The following is a 16,949-nucleotide window of genomic DNA, read 5'->3' as shown; positions in this document are numbered from 1 at the left end:
TTTTAAAAATCTGACAGCTTTGAATGCTGAGAAATGCAAAGCATTGTATTAGACTGACCTTTGCAGAAGCAGTGAGCATACAAAACTAGCCCTCTGACCTTCTCCATAATAGCAGGTAAGTACTTTGATGTATAATAGGCCATAATTACTTTTCTGTGTGTAAAATCCACTCAGAAGAGTGAATATTGATAGAAGCCTGGCCATAACTGAAATGCAACAATAATGTTAAGGTCACTACATCACATGGTGATGATGTCTTTAGTACTGCCTTGTGTTGATGCAATCTTGGAAAATAAAATGCATTATTCTGTCTAAAGTTTGTTAGAACATTTTGCACAGAACTTTCCACCTCCAATTTACTGAGAATGAATGATAATGTGTAGTTTCATACAGAAAATGGTCTAGGCCACAACCTTCAACGGTAAGTAGAGCAGACCTTTGCAGCCTGACTCTTTTTTCAGTTTACATCCAAGAGTTTATTGTATTGTTAACAAAGAATGCTTGCCATTATTCACATAGTCATATTGCTCTGTCTAAACAATGAAGGATTTCCATGAACTTGACTGATAACCATATTCAGTGTGATCTCTGCTGATTGGATTCTATACAGACATAGATGCTTTGGCCTCCATTAGTGTACACAAACAGACAATAATATTAGAGAAAAGAAGCGTAAACTATGAACTGTTCTTTTCTCATATTCTTATTTTCTTGCTTTCAAATAAAGTTGTCCACAATCGTGTTTATGAAACCTTGATCTTATTTTCAAGACAGCTTTTCAATCTATTGACATATGCTGCTCTACTTAATGCAGAAAACTATCTCTTTGGCAACACAGAAAGGTAGCAAAGAACACTTAGTTGAATATATCCAAAGGGTGTAAGCTCGGTTTGTATCCAAAATTCATGTTGCAAATCTTTGCAGAGTTACATCTAGACAGCAAAGTCTGATTATTCTTTTACCTTTACTTTGAGATTACAAGTAAGTCATGCTCTTGTTTCATATATGTGTGGGCACACAAAGGGAGTTGTGGGTATCTTGAGGTAAACTTTACAGATAACCATCCAAGTTTACAAAATTCAGTTTTATCAGAAATTGAAATTGTTGTTTTCAAGCTTATGCTATCTGCATGTACACTGACATTTTTTTGGCACTGTGGGTACACTGTAAAATAAAAGCTCTCTATGCACTGAAATCCTTTTGTCAGAGAGGCATCTCCTACAGATGGGTTTTCTAAATACACAAGCATTTGCTATGGAAATAAATACCCTAAAAATCACTGTAAACCTATTTAAATCATAGAAACATTAAAAAATAAATAAATAAAAACATGAGTCTTACGTTCAAATCATGATCAGAGCTGTGTAGCTTCATTCCATAACTGGAAACTTTGTGTCGAGCTTCCCTTTGCAAATCCTCAATGGTCTGAGCCAGCAACTGGTTCTGGTCTGTGAGGTCATTCACGTAAGACTGCAGGAAATCCACTTTCTTCTGTAAGAACAACAGCACAGCAGGATCAAACAGTAGTTTATGTATTGTTATTTAACATGCTGAGTTTTTTTTTTTTCAAGAATTAACATAGTAATTGTTTTACCAACTCTACAACAACAGACTGGTTCACACATAATCTGTGCATCACAAATTCTGTACATGTTTTTATGGGACACTGAAAAAAAACATTTAATTATCTTTCTCACAAACTAAGGGCATTCTGGATTCATTTTATTTGCTTTAGGAGGAACATAATTATGTTTTATTAACGCAACAACAGCCTGTTAACAAGAAACATATCTCTAAAATATGTATAGAAGTTCTTCCATTTGGTTTCCTACAATCTGCCGCAGTGGCATGTAAATCACAATATACCTTTTTATGGTTATTTTTTGGTTACCAAAGTACATGGCTATTGTTGGAGTAAGACTATCAGTTTCATATGGGTGACAATTAAAGGAAAGACCTGAAGTTTGAACCCCCACAGTGAGTCCCTCTGTTATGAGGTGTGGGGCATTTTGCTTACATGGTTTAGGTCCCCTAAGAGGAAAGGGTCACTGCAAATCAATACAAAGTTGTACTGGGTGATCACTTTCATAAGGTGATGAAACATTTCTGTCCGGTGGGAATGGTCTCTTCCAGGATGAAAATACCCTCATTCATAGAGCATTCAAAGTCACAGAACGGTTTAATGAAAATAATTTCAATCATGTGCTATAGTCTGCACACACCAGCTCTATACCCAATTGAACACAAGTGCCAGATTTTGTGCCAACATGCTAAACAGCACTCTCCACCACCATCACCAAAACACCAAATAAGGGGATATCTTTTGGAAAAGTACTGTTCCATCCCTCCATCAGGGTTCCAGAGGCATGTAGAATTAATGCCAAGGTGCTTACCAAGACATTTTATGTTGTTTTTTGCTTTAATGTGTTAGTCATCAGTATATGTTATAACAGAATGTTTAAATTAAGACATGAATTACAGTATGGGAAGATACACAGACCCTAGAGTGAAATCAAACAACATATACATCCCAATTCACCCTAATTTCACTGCCTTCTGCATTGAGACAAAAAAATGTGGTAGTGAACTTAAACTGCTATTGCAAATTAGTTGCAAGATGAACACAATTCAAAACAGACAGATATGCAAACACAGTAAGTCATGTTCTCTGACCTATAAATGTAGTACTCCCTCTTCGTAAATCGGTGTTTGTTGGATGTCACTTTGACAAGCAACTGAATGAAAAGAAAAACAAGGACTATACCCTCAAATGAAGGCCTCACAAGGGAAACATAAGAGCCAGACAAACAGGGTTTAGAATCTGAAAATGTATGTTTTATTTAGTTGTATCTTACCCTCGTGTCTTTAGGGTAGTTCCATTAAGATGGAGAATCTGATTTAACACTGAAACACATTGGGCGGGAAGTCAATACTCTTGCAGGGCAGGTTGTGATTCTTTTACTTTGTGACAAACTGAAACAAACACTCACCTAAAAACAGCAGAAATTGTGTTGATGGTGAAATCTACTCCTGATGGCCACAGGCCCTCTTTCCACCCAAACAAGTAGTCTATCCATTTTTAACATTTGGAGTAGGCCCTACAACACAAGAGCCTTTAAGGGAGCCTGAGTGATGATAACATCGACAACAGCTAATACCAACCACTGTCTGTCGTGTTAAAATTTACACTTGCTCGATTTAAGTTAAATAACACTGCCATTGTAAGAACAGACTTGTTGCTCATATGGCACTGTAATAAAAAAAAAAAAAATCACTGTTTAAATTTCTTGTCTAAATCACTGACACGCTTTAGATATCCCCCTTCATGGGGGTATGAAATTAGTTTTGACATTTAAAACACTGTTACACTTTCCAAAGCTGCTCCATAAAGTTGAACATGCCATGCAAGAGGGTCGGATGCTATTGGTTTTCACACAGCAGCCTGCCTAAGATACACAATGGATGACCTCCGTGCTGTGTTATTAGAAAGGAAGACTTCATGAGCAGACAAGAGTAGGGAGTTGGTTAGAGCAGACTTAGAAAGATTTTATTCCCTGTTGCTACTTTGTCTCCGAAAGAATGCATTTCAAAGTTCAAATTTCATTGTTTAAAAAAAAAAGTCACCTGAACATGCTCCTCAACAGACATTATATATTAAATTCTCACAGTTCTTCAAAACTGTCTTTTGGGTCAGTTTTCCATCTCAGTAAAAAAAAAAAAAAGAGCGAGAGAGAGAAAGAACAAAACTGTGCACTTTTTTCCTTTAAAGGATTGTACTGTCAGCCAGATAGCCTACACATACAATGATTGCAGCTCAGATAAACAGGAGTGCTAATTTTTTTTAGAATTAAATTGCCTTACAGGAGCGCCTGTACATCTGCGTTCAAAAGCATTTGTCCCCTACAGCCAAAAAGTCAATAAGCAGTTTATACTGTCCCCTGACGCATAACAAAACACTGATGTATAGCTTCAGGGAAAGTAACTTTACAAAGATGGCAAATGTGACAGTATCTAAGGCAACATTCTAGGGTTGACATTGTATTTTTAAGTTTAGTATTTTTCAGCTTTTGAACAGCTATTTGTGATACCTGCCCTAAAGCCAAAGACAATGAATATATATTTATATTTATATGAATTATTTAATTGCCAGGCTGCTAAAGTGTTTTAACATTTTAGGAAACATTATAAGCCTACAATGGGTTCATGGAAGAATGGGCGCTGTATATTCAATGGGCAACCTTGATGATTAACTGCCCACATCAACCTTTAGGACATGGAGCTCCTGGGTTCTAAACACATAACCTTGTTAGGTAGGCCCTTGACTGGGGCCGGCTGACCGAAACCCATCTCTGAAACCTTGTTATTTTTGCTTTGATGCACAGTCCAGCTCACACAGGCTACATTCTGCAGCTAAATGATGTCACATGACAATCCTGATGATTAGAAACCTCTCTTTTTTAAATATGAGTGTGGATCTGTGTTCCTGATCTCTGCCGCTCAGATGGAAACATAATGCAATTTGCCACCTGTTACAAGTGCTGCGGCTTTATGAAAGCACCGCTGCGCTTCCTCTCGTCATTTGTCTGACAAGACAGAGGTCATCTTCTGATGCTCAAGTCAAGGTGGACAGGATGCTCTTTGATTTGTAATGGATGGATGATAACCTAATGACAACCGATGTAAGCCAAAAACTACACATCCAGTAGAGACTTTGGGTCTGAATGCTGTGCTTACAAATTATTTATATAAATATATATTTCATGCTATTGACTCCAGAATGCAAGAGGGGTTACCAGGGGGCTACAGTGACCACAGCAAAACGAGGAACAGCTTGATTCCAATGTTATTTTAGGTACAAGAGTATACAGTATTAGTAGGAGGCCAATATTTTTTAATTGTCTAATTAAACATGTGACTTGCTTGCCCCTACTTTTTTGTTAACAGAAACAGCAGATGTGATTTAGGAAAAATTATCTAAGACTTAGGACTGTTTTGATGTGATTATAACTCAAACAAATGCTTCATGTTCAGGCAGTTTCTTACAACAGCCCTTTTCAGACATGGGACGCCTGACAATTCTGGCTTCTTCATCATATACTTACTCCACTGACAGAGAGAACCATGATATCCACACAGTATTCATCAGTCATGCAAGGACAGACAGGGCATTAAGTGATTATGTCTCCATGTTGAGGATGATTTCTAATTATTTAATTAAGCTACAGGCGCCGCTGTTCCACGTGAGCAACTGTTTTGCTTTAGAGACTTTCATATGGATCCTGCAGTTGTTTGATGCTGCAGGCATTTCATAAACTCAGAAGAAAGGCTCCTACAAATCGCTGGGGGCAACAAACTGTTAATGTCAAATGGGGAAAAATTATTAAATTCTTTTTTTGTTGAGTGTCAAGTTAACCTAATCTAAGCTGTTTGTTATTACTGACATTTCCGTTTTTAGCTTAATAGATGTGAAATTCATGAGCAACGGAAATAAGAATGGGGATGTGCGATTCCGTCAGCAAACTGTTTATGCACTTTGTGATGTTTTAAGATAAATATCGCCGACATTTAGGAAAAAAGTCTTCTGTAAATCACTTTACACACTTCAATGTACTGTCACTTGTGCATACCTATCTATTAATGCAATGGTACACAATGTAGACTTAAGACAGCAAGATTGCCACAGCAACAATTATACAACACCAACCAGGGTGGATAAACACGGTGTGTTTTCAGATTAATGGAAATGAATGCATGTCTACATTAAGATTACATTGTATCTGGATTAACAAAGGACATAATGGCAGCGCTGGGATTCGAACCCACGCCTCCAGAGAGACTGGAGCTTAAATCCAGCGCTCGGCCACGCTACCTCACGCATATCTACTTGTGTGACATCTCTTCAAAGAGCTCACCTGCTGGAGTTCCTCCCTTGACATGGCGGCGTCCACCTCAAGGCATTTCAGCCTCTGCTCGTAAAGTCTGTTAAACTCGTTAATTAGGTGTTTAATGTTGTTTGCGTCTATCCCAAGACCTTGGTCGGCTGCTTCCAGCTCTGTTTGTCCTGAAGGTGAGGGCAGGTTCAAAGTATCACCCCCCTCTGTCGACACCTTCGAGTTTTCCCCCGACTCTTGTGTGCACGTCGCTGGCATGGCTCCAGTAAAGCACCTGCGTTGTTTATGTAAACGAACTGCATGTAGCCTTAAAACGCTAATTAGCTGATACTCACAATCACGGGCTGTCACTCTGGTTAAATGTTTGAGCAGTCTTAGTTTACATTATTGGACAGCTGTAGAACAACCTAAAAAAGTTAACTGCCTGGCATTTCGAGTACAAGTAAGACATTATCTGTGTTACTTTGTGTGAATTACCGTTGCTACACCAACAGTTTGGTCGCTATGTGTCGTTACCACAACGGAGGAGTGCACATGAATTATTGCCCAAACCGACCGCCGCTTCCACCTCCAGTTTCCCCGCTTTGGCGCTGCGGGATTTGATTGGCTAAATTTGGTCACGGGCTTCCTAATCGTGACGTTCTTATACACCATTGGTGAGTTTACATCGAGAGGCGGGCTGTAGCGGAACAACCCGGAAATACGGCTTGTTTTCGTCGTATCAGGAAGGTCTGGTTTACGTTGAGTTCGCTTTTCAGCTGGAAACAAATGGGTAAATATATATTCATTGCGTTGTTTAGAAAACGTAAGTCAGCATTATTTTCTCCCACGCCTCGATATTTCCACAGGAAGCTTAGAAGCGGCTCGTCTGCTTTGTTTAGCCAGTATAAAGGCTCACGTTTTGACGTTATTACCTCCTTTTTGCTGTCTGGATCAGTGTGTTTTCTGTCTCAACCCTTTTGCTGCATGTTTGCATTTACCTTCAAATCAAGTATCGATGTCTATCGAGGCATATATTGCATACTGCATACGGTTCAAACGATCAGCCAATGTGAATTAGTATTCATTATGAGTATTGTCCATGTGTACATCAAGTGAAATTTTGGACTGCAACCTTGTGGCTGTGTGCTCCTTCAAGAGTATGTTCTGCAGCTCCGCATATAAGTCCATTATTCCCCCAAATAATCAGTGCCAGAGATCAAAACCTTCCACATTGAGATTCAAGGCAAAGTTGATCTTATTGATTTTCAGGAGACTCCTCACTTCATTTCTCTCATCCATATCATCACTCCTCTACTCTTATCTGTCTCTCAGTTATATCTCTCTTTTCCAGTGGCGTTGACTGTACTGCTCTCACACATTCTGCCAAAACCTAATCCCCACCGTGATTATCACATAATGCTCTTGCCTTATTATCAAAATGGAGCAGATTTGGGTTTTGTTGTTGTTAAAGACTGATGGGCATGAGCTAAAAAATTAAGTAGACAATGCCATTATAAGGAGAATGTGCAGCGGCTGATTGCATGAGATTGAAGTATTGGGCGCATGCCTCTGGAACTAAACACTTAGTTTGATGAGTTTGTTTTTAAGGGATTCGCAGAACTTAAATTGGCCTGTGATATCAATCTGTGGGGTCATGAGGTCATTTTATATAGTTTCCAGATGAAGGCCAGTAGGGCTGCAAAATATATATCGTTACAGTATCAACATTATGATGTACGCATGTGAAGTAGTCACATTGCAGGAAGTGAGATGTGAAGTAATGCACAATAACTGAAACACACCATGCTACAATGTTTTTGAAACCTGATACAAAAGGAAAACTTGCACAGTTAGACTTAGACTCAGTTCTCACTTTCCATGACAAATCTAGAAGATAATTCTGTCCGATTGAACAAAACTCGCTTTCGTTTAAGTGTTGTTGGATTTGCTCCATTTTTGTTTGTTTGTTTACAAGACAGTGTGTTGACATGCAGATTCCACACTTGCACAGCAAAATGAGTGAGGCACAGGAATGAAGCATTAAAAAGGAAGATTTGGTTTCATAAAGAAGTGCAACGTAAGCTGCATGGAAGTGTTTCGGCTACAAAAATGATGATGTTGACGAGAAACAGGTAGTCTGCCTGAAGGGTTTTACAGGTATTGCCTCTATCAATTTCAGAAGCGTTTGCCATCAGTACCACACCACATAAAAAGGTTCCAAATTACAGTTTTTTTCATTATGTTTTAAAATATTCTTTTTATTTTCCAAACAACCTACAAAATCTTGCTGGTGTATACACACACACACACACACACACACACATACATACTACCATTCAAAAGTTTGGGTTCACTTAGAAATATCCTTACTGTTTACTCATTAAATCAGTCAGAAATGCAGTCTAGTTAATGTGGTAAATGACTATTCTAGCTGGAAACAATTGATTTTCAATGGAATATCTCCATAGGGGTACAGAGGAACATTTCCAGCAACCATCACTCCTGTGTTCTAATGCTACATTATGTTAGGTAATGGTGTTGAAAGCCTAATTGATGATTAGAAAACCCTTGTGCATTTTTGTTAGCACATAAATAAAAATGTGAATTTTCATGGAAAACATGAAATTGTCTGGGTGACCCCAAACTTTTAAACGGTAGTGTATACATATATACACTTGATTATACTACATATACTTGAATTATATTTCCTTTTTTCCTCCAGTGCTGGTGAGACCTAAAGGCAAACGGTAAAGGCGATGGAGTTTTCTTCAGTCATATTTGGAAAGAATCCCACCGAAGACAATTTGTTCTACAGTTTTACAAAGACATTTTTTAAATTTTACATACTATTTCTTGAAGAAAAAGGGTGGACAAATGAAAAAAGTATTTAATTTAAAGTAATACGGCAAAAAATGTCAGAAGCTCCAACCAACAAATTAGGCATTTTACTGTATAACATTCAGTACTACAGTACAATCTAGTGGTCTGCATAAACAAAAGAAACTGCCATACACAAAACTAGTGATTATTTTACATGGACAATGTAGCATATTTGTCAGATACCCAGTACACTAAGTTAATTGTAATTAATACATTACATTTATCATATTTTCAAATTTCTTTGCACATACAAAGTCTGCTGCATGTAATGTGAATATTGCCAAACACATTATTTCTAATTTTGAAACAAATCAAAGCATTAAGCTTCCCATTTCAGATGAATGAGAAATGCTTAAAAACCACTTTTGTACTGTGAGTTTGACCAGGAAACTCTTTAATCGCTCATCCCGCAGTAGCCTTCACATTCTCATAGATTTGCAAGAGACAAAGAGTAGCTTCCCCTCAGTTTCGCATTTTCTGCACCCACACATATTTTAGTTGTTGCACAGATTCAAAAAATAGACACTATGCTTTCTCTTTTATTATCCCTACATTTTTCATGGATAAAGAGAGGTTAAGAAATATGCTGATCAAATATTCCTCAGGATAACATATTTTATTTGCATGAGTTGCTCTCTCATTGACTCCTAAGAAAGACACAACTTCAGTTCTCTCACTTATTAGCTACTCTGCTGTTCCCTCCACATTCATTGTGCCTCTCTGCCCTTTAAATGTTTCATGACTTTTTAAGTTGTTTTCTGCAAACCCTTGTACTTATTACTCATACAGCCTTAGCATACTCAACCTTCGTACTCATGAAATCAATTAATTCTTTTAAATAATTCACCTTCTGAGCAAACCAGATTAAGCAGAGCACATTTTTGTGTGTCAGATGTGCTGTTCTAACTGATGTGTATTTTTTTTTGTGTTCAGGCATTAACTTGGCTCTCACCCCATGGCTCGGAGGAGTCTTGGGTGATTAGAGAAAGAGGAGAGCCTTGATAAAGCATTAGTGTGTGATTCACACACATACACACACAGCCTGAAGACCCCTCTGTGCATCTGCACACATTCATTTTTCATGAAACAGACTCATAACAATTAGTCTGGTTACCGCCTGGGTAATCTTAGTGTCCCCGTAATGCCTGTGGTCTGCTGTATGACATCACTCTCTTAAAAGTTCTAAAATTGACATTCTCATCCGTTTTCATAGTGAGGACATTAGCAAGCCTTGGCTAATAGGCCGGCACTCGTTCCTGGCGAAAGAAGGGCAATAAAGTGAGGGCGCGGGAACGAGAAAAAAAACAAGGCTAGAGTGCTCAGAGAAATAGGTTTTATCCACCAGAGCTTTTACACAAATTAATTTACATGAGCGAGAGAAGAAAATGTAAAGTTGTAATCCAGCGTGCTTTGCCAATGCATAGCCTATTTCTCGCTACAAGTATCACAGAAAGCCAAGTGAACATTTATGCATTATTTCAACAAATACATTATGCTAACAACCATAGCTAAGTGCTTAGGAATTTGAGCGCTGCACTACATGAGGAGGTAAATCGAGACTTCTGGCCGCACTGTTTCCAACTGGCATGCAGTGATAGCCTTGTGAGTGGCTTCACAGCACCTCCGCTGCAGAAAAAGCAAAATCCAATCCCCCGGAGACACTCTGTCTTCCCAGCATCCCCCAGTCTTTAGTCCCCTGCCCTAAACACCATCACCCCCTCCCTAGACACCAAAGCCAAGGTCAAAAAGAAAGCATAGCCTTCCTCTGTCTATAGGCTATTCCCTGGATGCCCTCACCTCAGTGTGGCTGAGCTGTGTATGCTTCAGGAATGTTCCCTCCTCTTTTATTGTGACCGTTCAGTCTCAAGGTCAGCTCCTACGGAGAGGTTTGAGCTTAACTGTTTTACCCGCCCTCATTTTTTCTCCTTAGCCATCTTTTCACCCAGTTTTTTCCTTCACTGTATCGGTAGACAGCAGCTCGGTGTGAGCAGCTGCGGTTTTATGACACGTTGTCTGACGTGTCTGTTTTCTTGGTCTGCCTCTTTGTCTTTCCATCTTTCTGTTTGGTAGCTGTCATTACAGCCTGTTGTCTAATTTTCAGAGGACCCAGTGCAGCTTCCAGGCTTCAGACTTATGCTCTGTATGCTTTTGTTGCCTCGTCTCTCCTTCCTCACACTGGTCATGGCCCCTTTTGCCTTGAAGCAATGTTGCAGCGTGTTCCCTGTTAGATTGGATATTGTTGTTGTTGTTGTCTGTAAGCTATTGCAGTCAGCCTTGAGTCAGTGTGCTATCTTTGTCTGAACAAGATGCACAAGCTAAGGGAACAAGGGGAGAGAAAAACTCTCATCTGACCTGAATCAAAATACCCTTTAACATTCCCAGGAATATGTTTTTAAAGTATTTTATACCGCTCTGATAGATCAGCAATACCTCAGAATTTTCAGGTGATTTTCTGTTGATTTTCGCTGAACTCTTCTAACATGCCTTCTGACTCTGTTGGTTGTCAGCCACCAACTCTTCAAAAGAGGGCATTTTGTCTCTCGGTCGGTTGGTTGGCTGACCCACAAGAGAATTATCAAGTCAATATTTCACATCAGCTGGGCGAATGTGTGTGAATACATCAGAGAAAGAGTCTCTCTGCTTGTATCTCTGTATACTTTTTGTGTGCAAATGCTCCACTTTCTGTCCTCCAACACACACCGTGTCATTACTCTGTAAACACTGGCATTGACTGTGACTTTTGACTATTACATAAGGAACATGGATTTCCAGCTGTCCACAGTAAAAGCCCTGTAAATTCAAATGCTTAATTTTTATAGGCAGCCCAGCATTGACTGAAGTGTCTGCTTGTTATATATTTGGCAAGTGCTGCAAGTCTGAAGGGAAGCTGTCAATAGCAATCCCAGCTATTGATATGGCAGTGGGCAGGAGATGTTACTTGGCCCCCGACTCCAGCATCCCTCTGATCCCTCTACATCATAATTACATTAATATTGACAGACCCTTGACAATAGTCACATTACTATTGATAGGTGGTTGTCAATACCGTGTTTCCCCAAATAAAACATATTCATTCATAACTTGTAAACTGCTCGATAAAAGGCTTTGAAAAGACTATTGGACCCGGCCGGGTTTACTCTCCCGAGAGGGCTGCTGCTGTGACGGGGATTTCCACCACCTGGCGGTGTGTGTGCACGTCTGTGTGTGTAACTGTGGACTGATAGATTAGCTGTGCGCAGTATTAGAGCTCTGCATAGATCAAGGCTGTCCTTGCCATACATACAGAGTCACACACACACACATTCACAGGGACATAATCTGCACATTTTCTCCCATCAAGGAAAAACTTTCAGATTAAGCTAAACAAATAGAGCCTGTTTATTGGTTAGCATACACATTCAGACTAACTCTCTTTTTTCTTTTTTAATCCAAACTCTACTCCCGTCGCAGGCGAGGTTCTAGTCACTAAACATGGCAGCATTTCAAATGCAGCTCAATGAATTTGTCATACCTGCTTACTTCAGCGTGAATTCACTCTTTTTTCATTCATTTGCTAATTCTAACTTAGTTGGATGATGTATCCTGGCTCTATTGAAACATCTTGAATACACAGATGGTCCTGTGCACCACAATAAACCCAAGCATTGCCAGTGCATGTTAAATTTTTATTTATTTATTTATTTTTTTTTTTTAACTTCCTCGAGAAACGTCTATAGTGACCATCATTTCTGTCTCTTTCTGTCAAAGCTGCCATATTTACCCAGCTGAAATCTCTTTTAAAGCCTCGTGACAAATCCTGTTCGGCGAGACACAAAAGCCACTGTCAAAAAAAGGCCTCACTGTCTCTCTCTCTCTGTGGCCTTCCTGCTCTGTCTCTCTCTGTGTTAGTTAGTCCTCCACTTCTTAAGCATTTCATTTGAGGAAAGGGCAGATAAAGCTGGAGAACTGTGAGCACTTTGGAAACGTATGCAGCACAAAATAGCCCAGACGTCACAATGGTGAGCTCCCATATGGAGTCGACTCTAGGGGAGGAAAATTGTTCCACATTTGGCAGATGTTTATGGTGTACCATAGACTGTGCCGTTAGCCTAATCCCTAGTGATGTGATTTGTACACACACCCCCTATCTCCAGAGGGAGCAGGCACCAAGAGCCCCTGGGCTTCGCCTCCTAGGTGTGTATGTGCGTGTGTGTGTGTGTGTGTGTGTGTGTGTGTGTGTGTGTGTATGTGTAGGATTGTGTGTTTATACACTGGAGAAAGCAGTCTAAGACCCCCTGCTCCTCTGCATGGCACAGCTCAAAAGTTGCATTAAGGACGGGTTTTACATGTGAAAAGTGATTTCCGTTCCTATGTATAAAGAAAAAATAACCTTCCTAACAGGATGGGCTGCACCTCCAGGGCCTCAATCCTCCCAGCGGCCGAGTTGTATTTTAATAGTGGTGCCTCTATATATTTTGTTCATGACTTAAACAGATCAAATATAGTGCTGCCTATATATTAATAAGATATTTAATAATGTAGAGTCATGAGACATTTATTAGTTATTGGCAGTTTTAAGGAAAATCCTTTTTCCTAAACAACATGGATCTTGTTTTTGCAGTTTGGGCCTTCTTTGGAGTTTTTTTTCTACTCACCCATTTGTTATTTAAAACATATTGAATCATTTGTATGGTTGTACAGTTTAGCACAATGAAGTTTGGTCTGTCAATAGTAAATTTGGTGCATAGATTTAAATAATATCTAGAAACAATGGCAAAAAATATATACAGTTCAGGCTGTAAAAAAAAAAAGATTAATTCCTAAAAAAAACTTATTTAATGTGTATGTATCCTTGTTGGGTTTTTTCCAGCAGGTCTGAAAAGCGAGAACAACCAAAAACGGACAGTGGGAAGTTTTGGTCCGGAACCCGATGTCGACCCACAGACACCAGTATTGCGCATCAGCCAGCTGGATGCCCTGGAGCTGGACTCAGCCCTGGAGCAGCTGGTGTGGAACCAGTTCTCCCAGTGCTTCCACAACTGCCGCCCGGGCATGCTAACCCCCCTGGAGCCTGAACTGAGGGCTCTGCTTCATCTGCTCCTCTGGAGGTTCACACTGTATTCTAGCAGCGCCACCGTGGGCCAGTCTTTACTGAGCCTGCGTTATCACAGCACATTTTCCTTGTCTCCCCGTTACAGGCCTCTGTCTCCCAGGCAGAAGTTAGGTCTGGCCGTGCTCACTGTAGGTCCCCAATGGCTCCAGGAGCGTTCCCACAAGCTGCTGCCGTTCTTAGGTTTGAGCTCACAAGGACCTGCTCCTGAAAGAGATGTTGGTTTGCTCCAGCAGGGTCTCCGCAATGCCCTGACTCTTGTTTCTAGTATCATCAAGTTCGCAAGTCTCCTCAACTTCCTTGTGTTCCTGAGAAATGGTCGACATCCTGTCCTAGCTGAAAGGATCACAGGAGCTCAGGCGGTTTTCAGTAAGCCCGATGTGGTCCGAGATGTAACCTACCAATACATGAACCGGGAACTGTTGTGGCACGGCTTTGCAGAGTTCCTCATCTTCCTGTTACCAATGATCAATACGAGGAAAATGAAGGCAACGATGTCTTCACTTGTGTTTGGGGCAGAAAGTACTGATGGGAAGGGAACAGGGCAAGGGCAAGGGGTGTGGAAAGAGTGTGGAATATGTGGAGAGTGGCCAACGATTCCTCATGCTGTGGGCTGCCAGCACGTTTTCTGCTACTACTGCATTAAAAGCCACAGTATCGCAGATGCTTACCTGACTTGTCCCAAATGTGGTGCTGAAGCAGGACAGCCTGAGCTGGTGAAGATGGAAGTGGAGATGATCGGCATGTGAAGATCACATCCTGCCAATGGTGGAACTGTCATAAATTTAGTGTGAAATTTCTGGGAAAACACCAATGACATTATGTAAATGTATCTTACAGTTTGCTCTATTTTGATGAACATCCAGTATATATTTAACATGTGTCACAATATAGGGATATATTAAAACATTAAGTTTAACAGTCCAGTTCTTTGAGCAGCCCATCTTTTTTGAAACATTGAGTCATGTATGAGTTCATGACTAGGCTTATCTTTATGATGTCTGTGTCTGTTCTGAACACACATCAGGCTGCTATGTTTAATGTATGTGCACATATATTGACAGTCTTCTGCCCCTTCTGCTTTTCTGGCTGGACTTTGGACAGAACTATTTGTCTTTGGTGCACTGGACAGACTACAGAGAACCAGAGAGAGCATATATTTGATGAGTGAGCGTGTTGATTTATGCTCCAAATTGGCTCTGTGTTGGCATGTGTGTGTGTGCGTGCGTGCATGCGTGCGTGTGTGTTTGTTGAAATGGGAATATTTGTTCTGATGAAAAATGCAGAAAGTCAGCTGAATAAATATGGGAGGGATTTCTGATGCTTCTCATCATGGCCAAATTAACATTTGTTGTGTATTTTGTGCCTAAATTGTATTTCAACATCATTAAAATTGATAGAGTGCTACCTCTTGGGTGTTTATTTAGTTAAGTGGAGGAGAGAGAGATGAGGGAAAGTTATAACAATCAGCACACTTCTCTCTAGACAGGCCCGGTCGTTCTAACTCCCATTATCCGTTTTCACAGCACCCCAACATGCTCAAGATCAAGGGGGCAGCCGGGGGCTTGGATTGACTCACACACACATACACACTTGACAGCCAGCCTCTCTTTTCCCTTGGCCTTTCTCTCTTTTGCTGCCTTTCCATCTCTCTCCCTCTGTAATCTCCAGGGCCCTCGCCCCTATAAGACTGTAGTAAACTGTACCAAAACCCTGGCAGTCGTCTCCTTCCTCGCAGGCGAATTACTCTCTAATCCCTGTAATGAGTCCAAAGATGCTTATTTATGCTGGAGTTAACCTCCACCAGTGAGCCCAGCCCCGGGCCAAACTCACCCCAGCTGACTGAAGCCTTTCCTGGGCTGACGAGAGGAGTGTGGGGCGGGGGACTTCCTCCCACCTCTCCCTCTCACCTCCCCCCACCTTCCTCCCCTCTCCCGCTCTGATCACTAGTGCTTAATTGCTGATTGCCGAGACGATCAATCGGAACTGCAGGCGTGATAGAAAGCCTATTGCAGGGGAGCTGATCTCAGATCCACCGGCTCAGAAGGACGCACACACGTTTGCAGAGAGATGAGGTTAATGTTTCTGTTGGCCAGGAAGGATAAAGCATGAAATATTTGTCCTCATGAGGTACATGAATGCCCTGAAGAATACTAGGTATGTGTGCTGGCAGAGCTGATATTAAATTATTTATGCTACTGACCAATGTGATCTTTATTTCTCCTAGAACTTCTGCAGGTCTGTAGAGTGTACGTCCTTGGTGGTAATGCAAGGCCAAAATTAATGAATTGTATTCTTTAAAGCACCTATAGAAGCATTAAAGTAGCTCTCGGTGGACTAAAAGCAAAATGTATACCTTAAGGTGGGGTTACAATCCGAGATCACAGATTGCTTTGATATTATGTAAAAACAAAAGGCTCATCACGTGGATGCATGGAGGTCCTCTTTCACATCAAGGACATTTTGACTAATGAATCCTACACTAATGCATATAAAGCCAGAGACAGGAAAGACTGGTTGTCAATATTTAATGCACTACATTACATTAATGTGAAGCAAGTCCCAGAAAGTGAGATTAAGGAGATGTTTGAGATTAAGGATGCATATATGATCAACCTTAATGCCACTGGGACATGTCATTGTCTTAACATTCAGACGGACTTACAATCCAAACCTTTTTGCTGATATTACTCGGCAACTCTAATTGAAGTCCCCAATCCCCAGGAAAGAGGAAAGATAAAGAAGAAACATTGCATTAAAGTCTATTAATTGAGTTAGGCCATGGATTGAATTAGTTGGAAGTTGGAACAGGGCTCTGGACTTAAGGAAGGTAGCTAGGGCTCAGTTAAGCCTATCTGTCTTTGGATCTTTTCTAATTCACAGGCTCCGTGTGGAGAAGAAAAAGAAGAAGAAGCCCAGATTCCCAGCGGCTATGCAAAGCAATCTGCACATTCACACGCAGCCATTTAGGGAGCAAATTGGCCCTGTGCCCCCTCTGACGATGGTTTTAAGAGAAAGGGAATTAGGGCGTTGAATCCCTAACAAGATCTCCTTCTTTGATGAGCCTCTTTATCCGCCTGTCCCTCATCTCCATTTCTTTGATGTGA

General features: G+C 40.6%; 2 protein-coding genes across 3 annotated transcripts in view; one reads left to right on the top strand and one right to left on the bottom strand.

The window, feature by feature from the left end:
• LOC111565924 (myosin-9) overlaps positions 1-6,442 on the bottom strand; it is a 91,987-nt gene extending 85,545 nt beyond the window's left edge. The window contains exons 1-2 of the mRNA XM_055006908.1: positions 5,913-6,442; positions 1,342-1,491 (exon numbers count right to left, since the gene is read on the bottom strand). Coding sequence (XP_054862883.1) covers positions 1,342-1,491; positions 5,913-6,149 — 387 coding nt within the window. The 5' untranslated portion in view covers positions 6,150-6,442. The remainder of the gene's footprint in view (positions 1-1,341; positions 1,492-5,912) is intronic.
• Positions 6,443-6,581: 139 nt separating this feature from the next.
• pex2 (peroxisomal biogenesis factor 2) lies at positions 6,582-15,249 on the top strand. Of its 2 annotated transcripts, none has more exons than XM_023266233.3 (2): positions 6,582-6,663; positions 13,606-15,249. In XM_023266233.3, exons 1-2 carry the CDS (start codon positions 6,660-6,662, stop codon positions 14,589-14,591), a joined length of 990 nt encoding a protein of 329 aa, XP_023122001.1. In that variant the 5' UTR covers positions 6,582-6,659; the 3' UTR covers positions 14,592-15,249. The 2 variants fall into 2 exon arrangements, with proteins under 2 accessions (XP_023122001.1, XP_023122000.1); XM_023266232.3 differs by having other exon boundaries at positions 13,603-15,249.
• Positions 15,250-16,949: the final 1,700 nt, after the last annotated feature.

Source organism: Amphiprion ocellaris, chromosome 22 (genome assembly GCF_022539595.1).
Source record: "Amphiprion ocellaris isolate individual 3 ecotype Okinawa chromosome 22, ASM2253959v1, whole genome shotgun sequence".
NCBI classification, from domain to species: Eukaryota; Metazoa; Chordata; class Actinopteri; family Pomacentridae; genus Amphiprion; species Amphiprion ocellaris.
The sequence above is the reverse complement of the archived record's forward strand: the minus strand, read 5'-3'. Positions and strand labels throughout refer to the sequence as shown.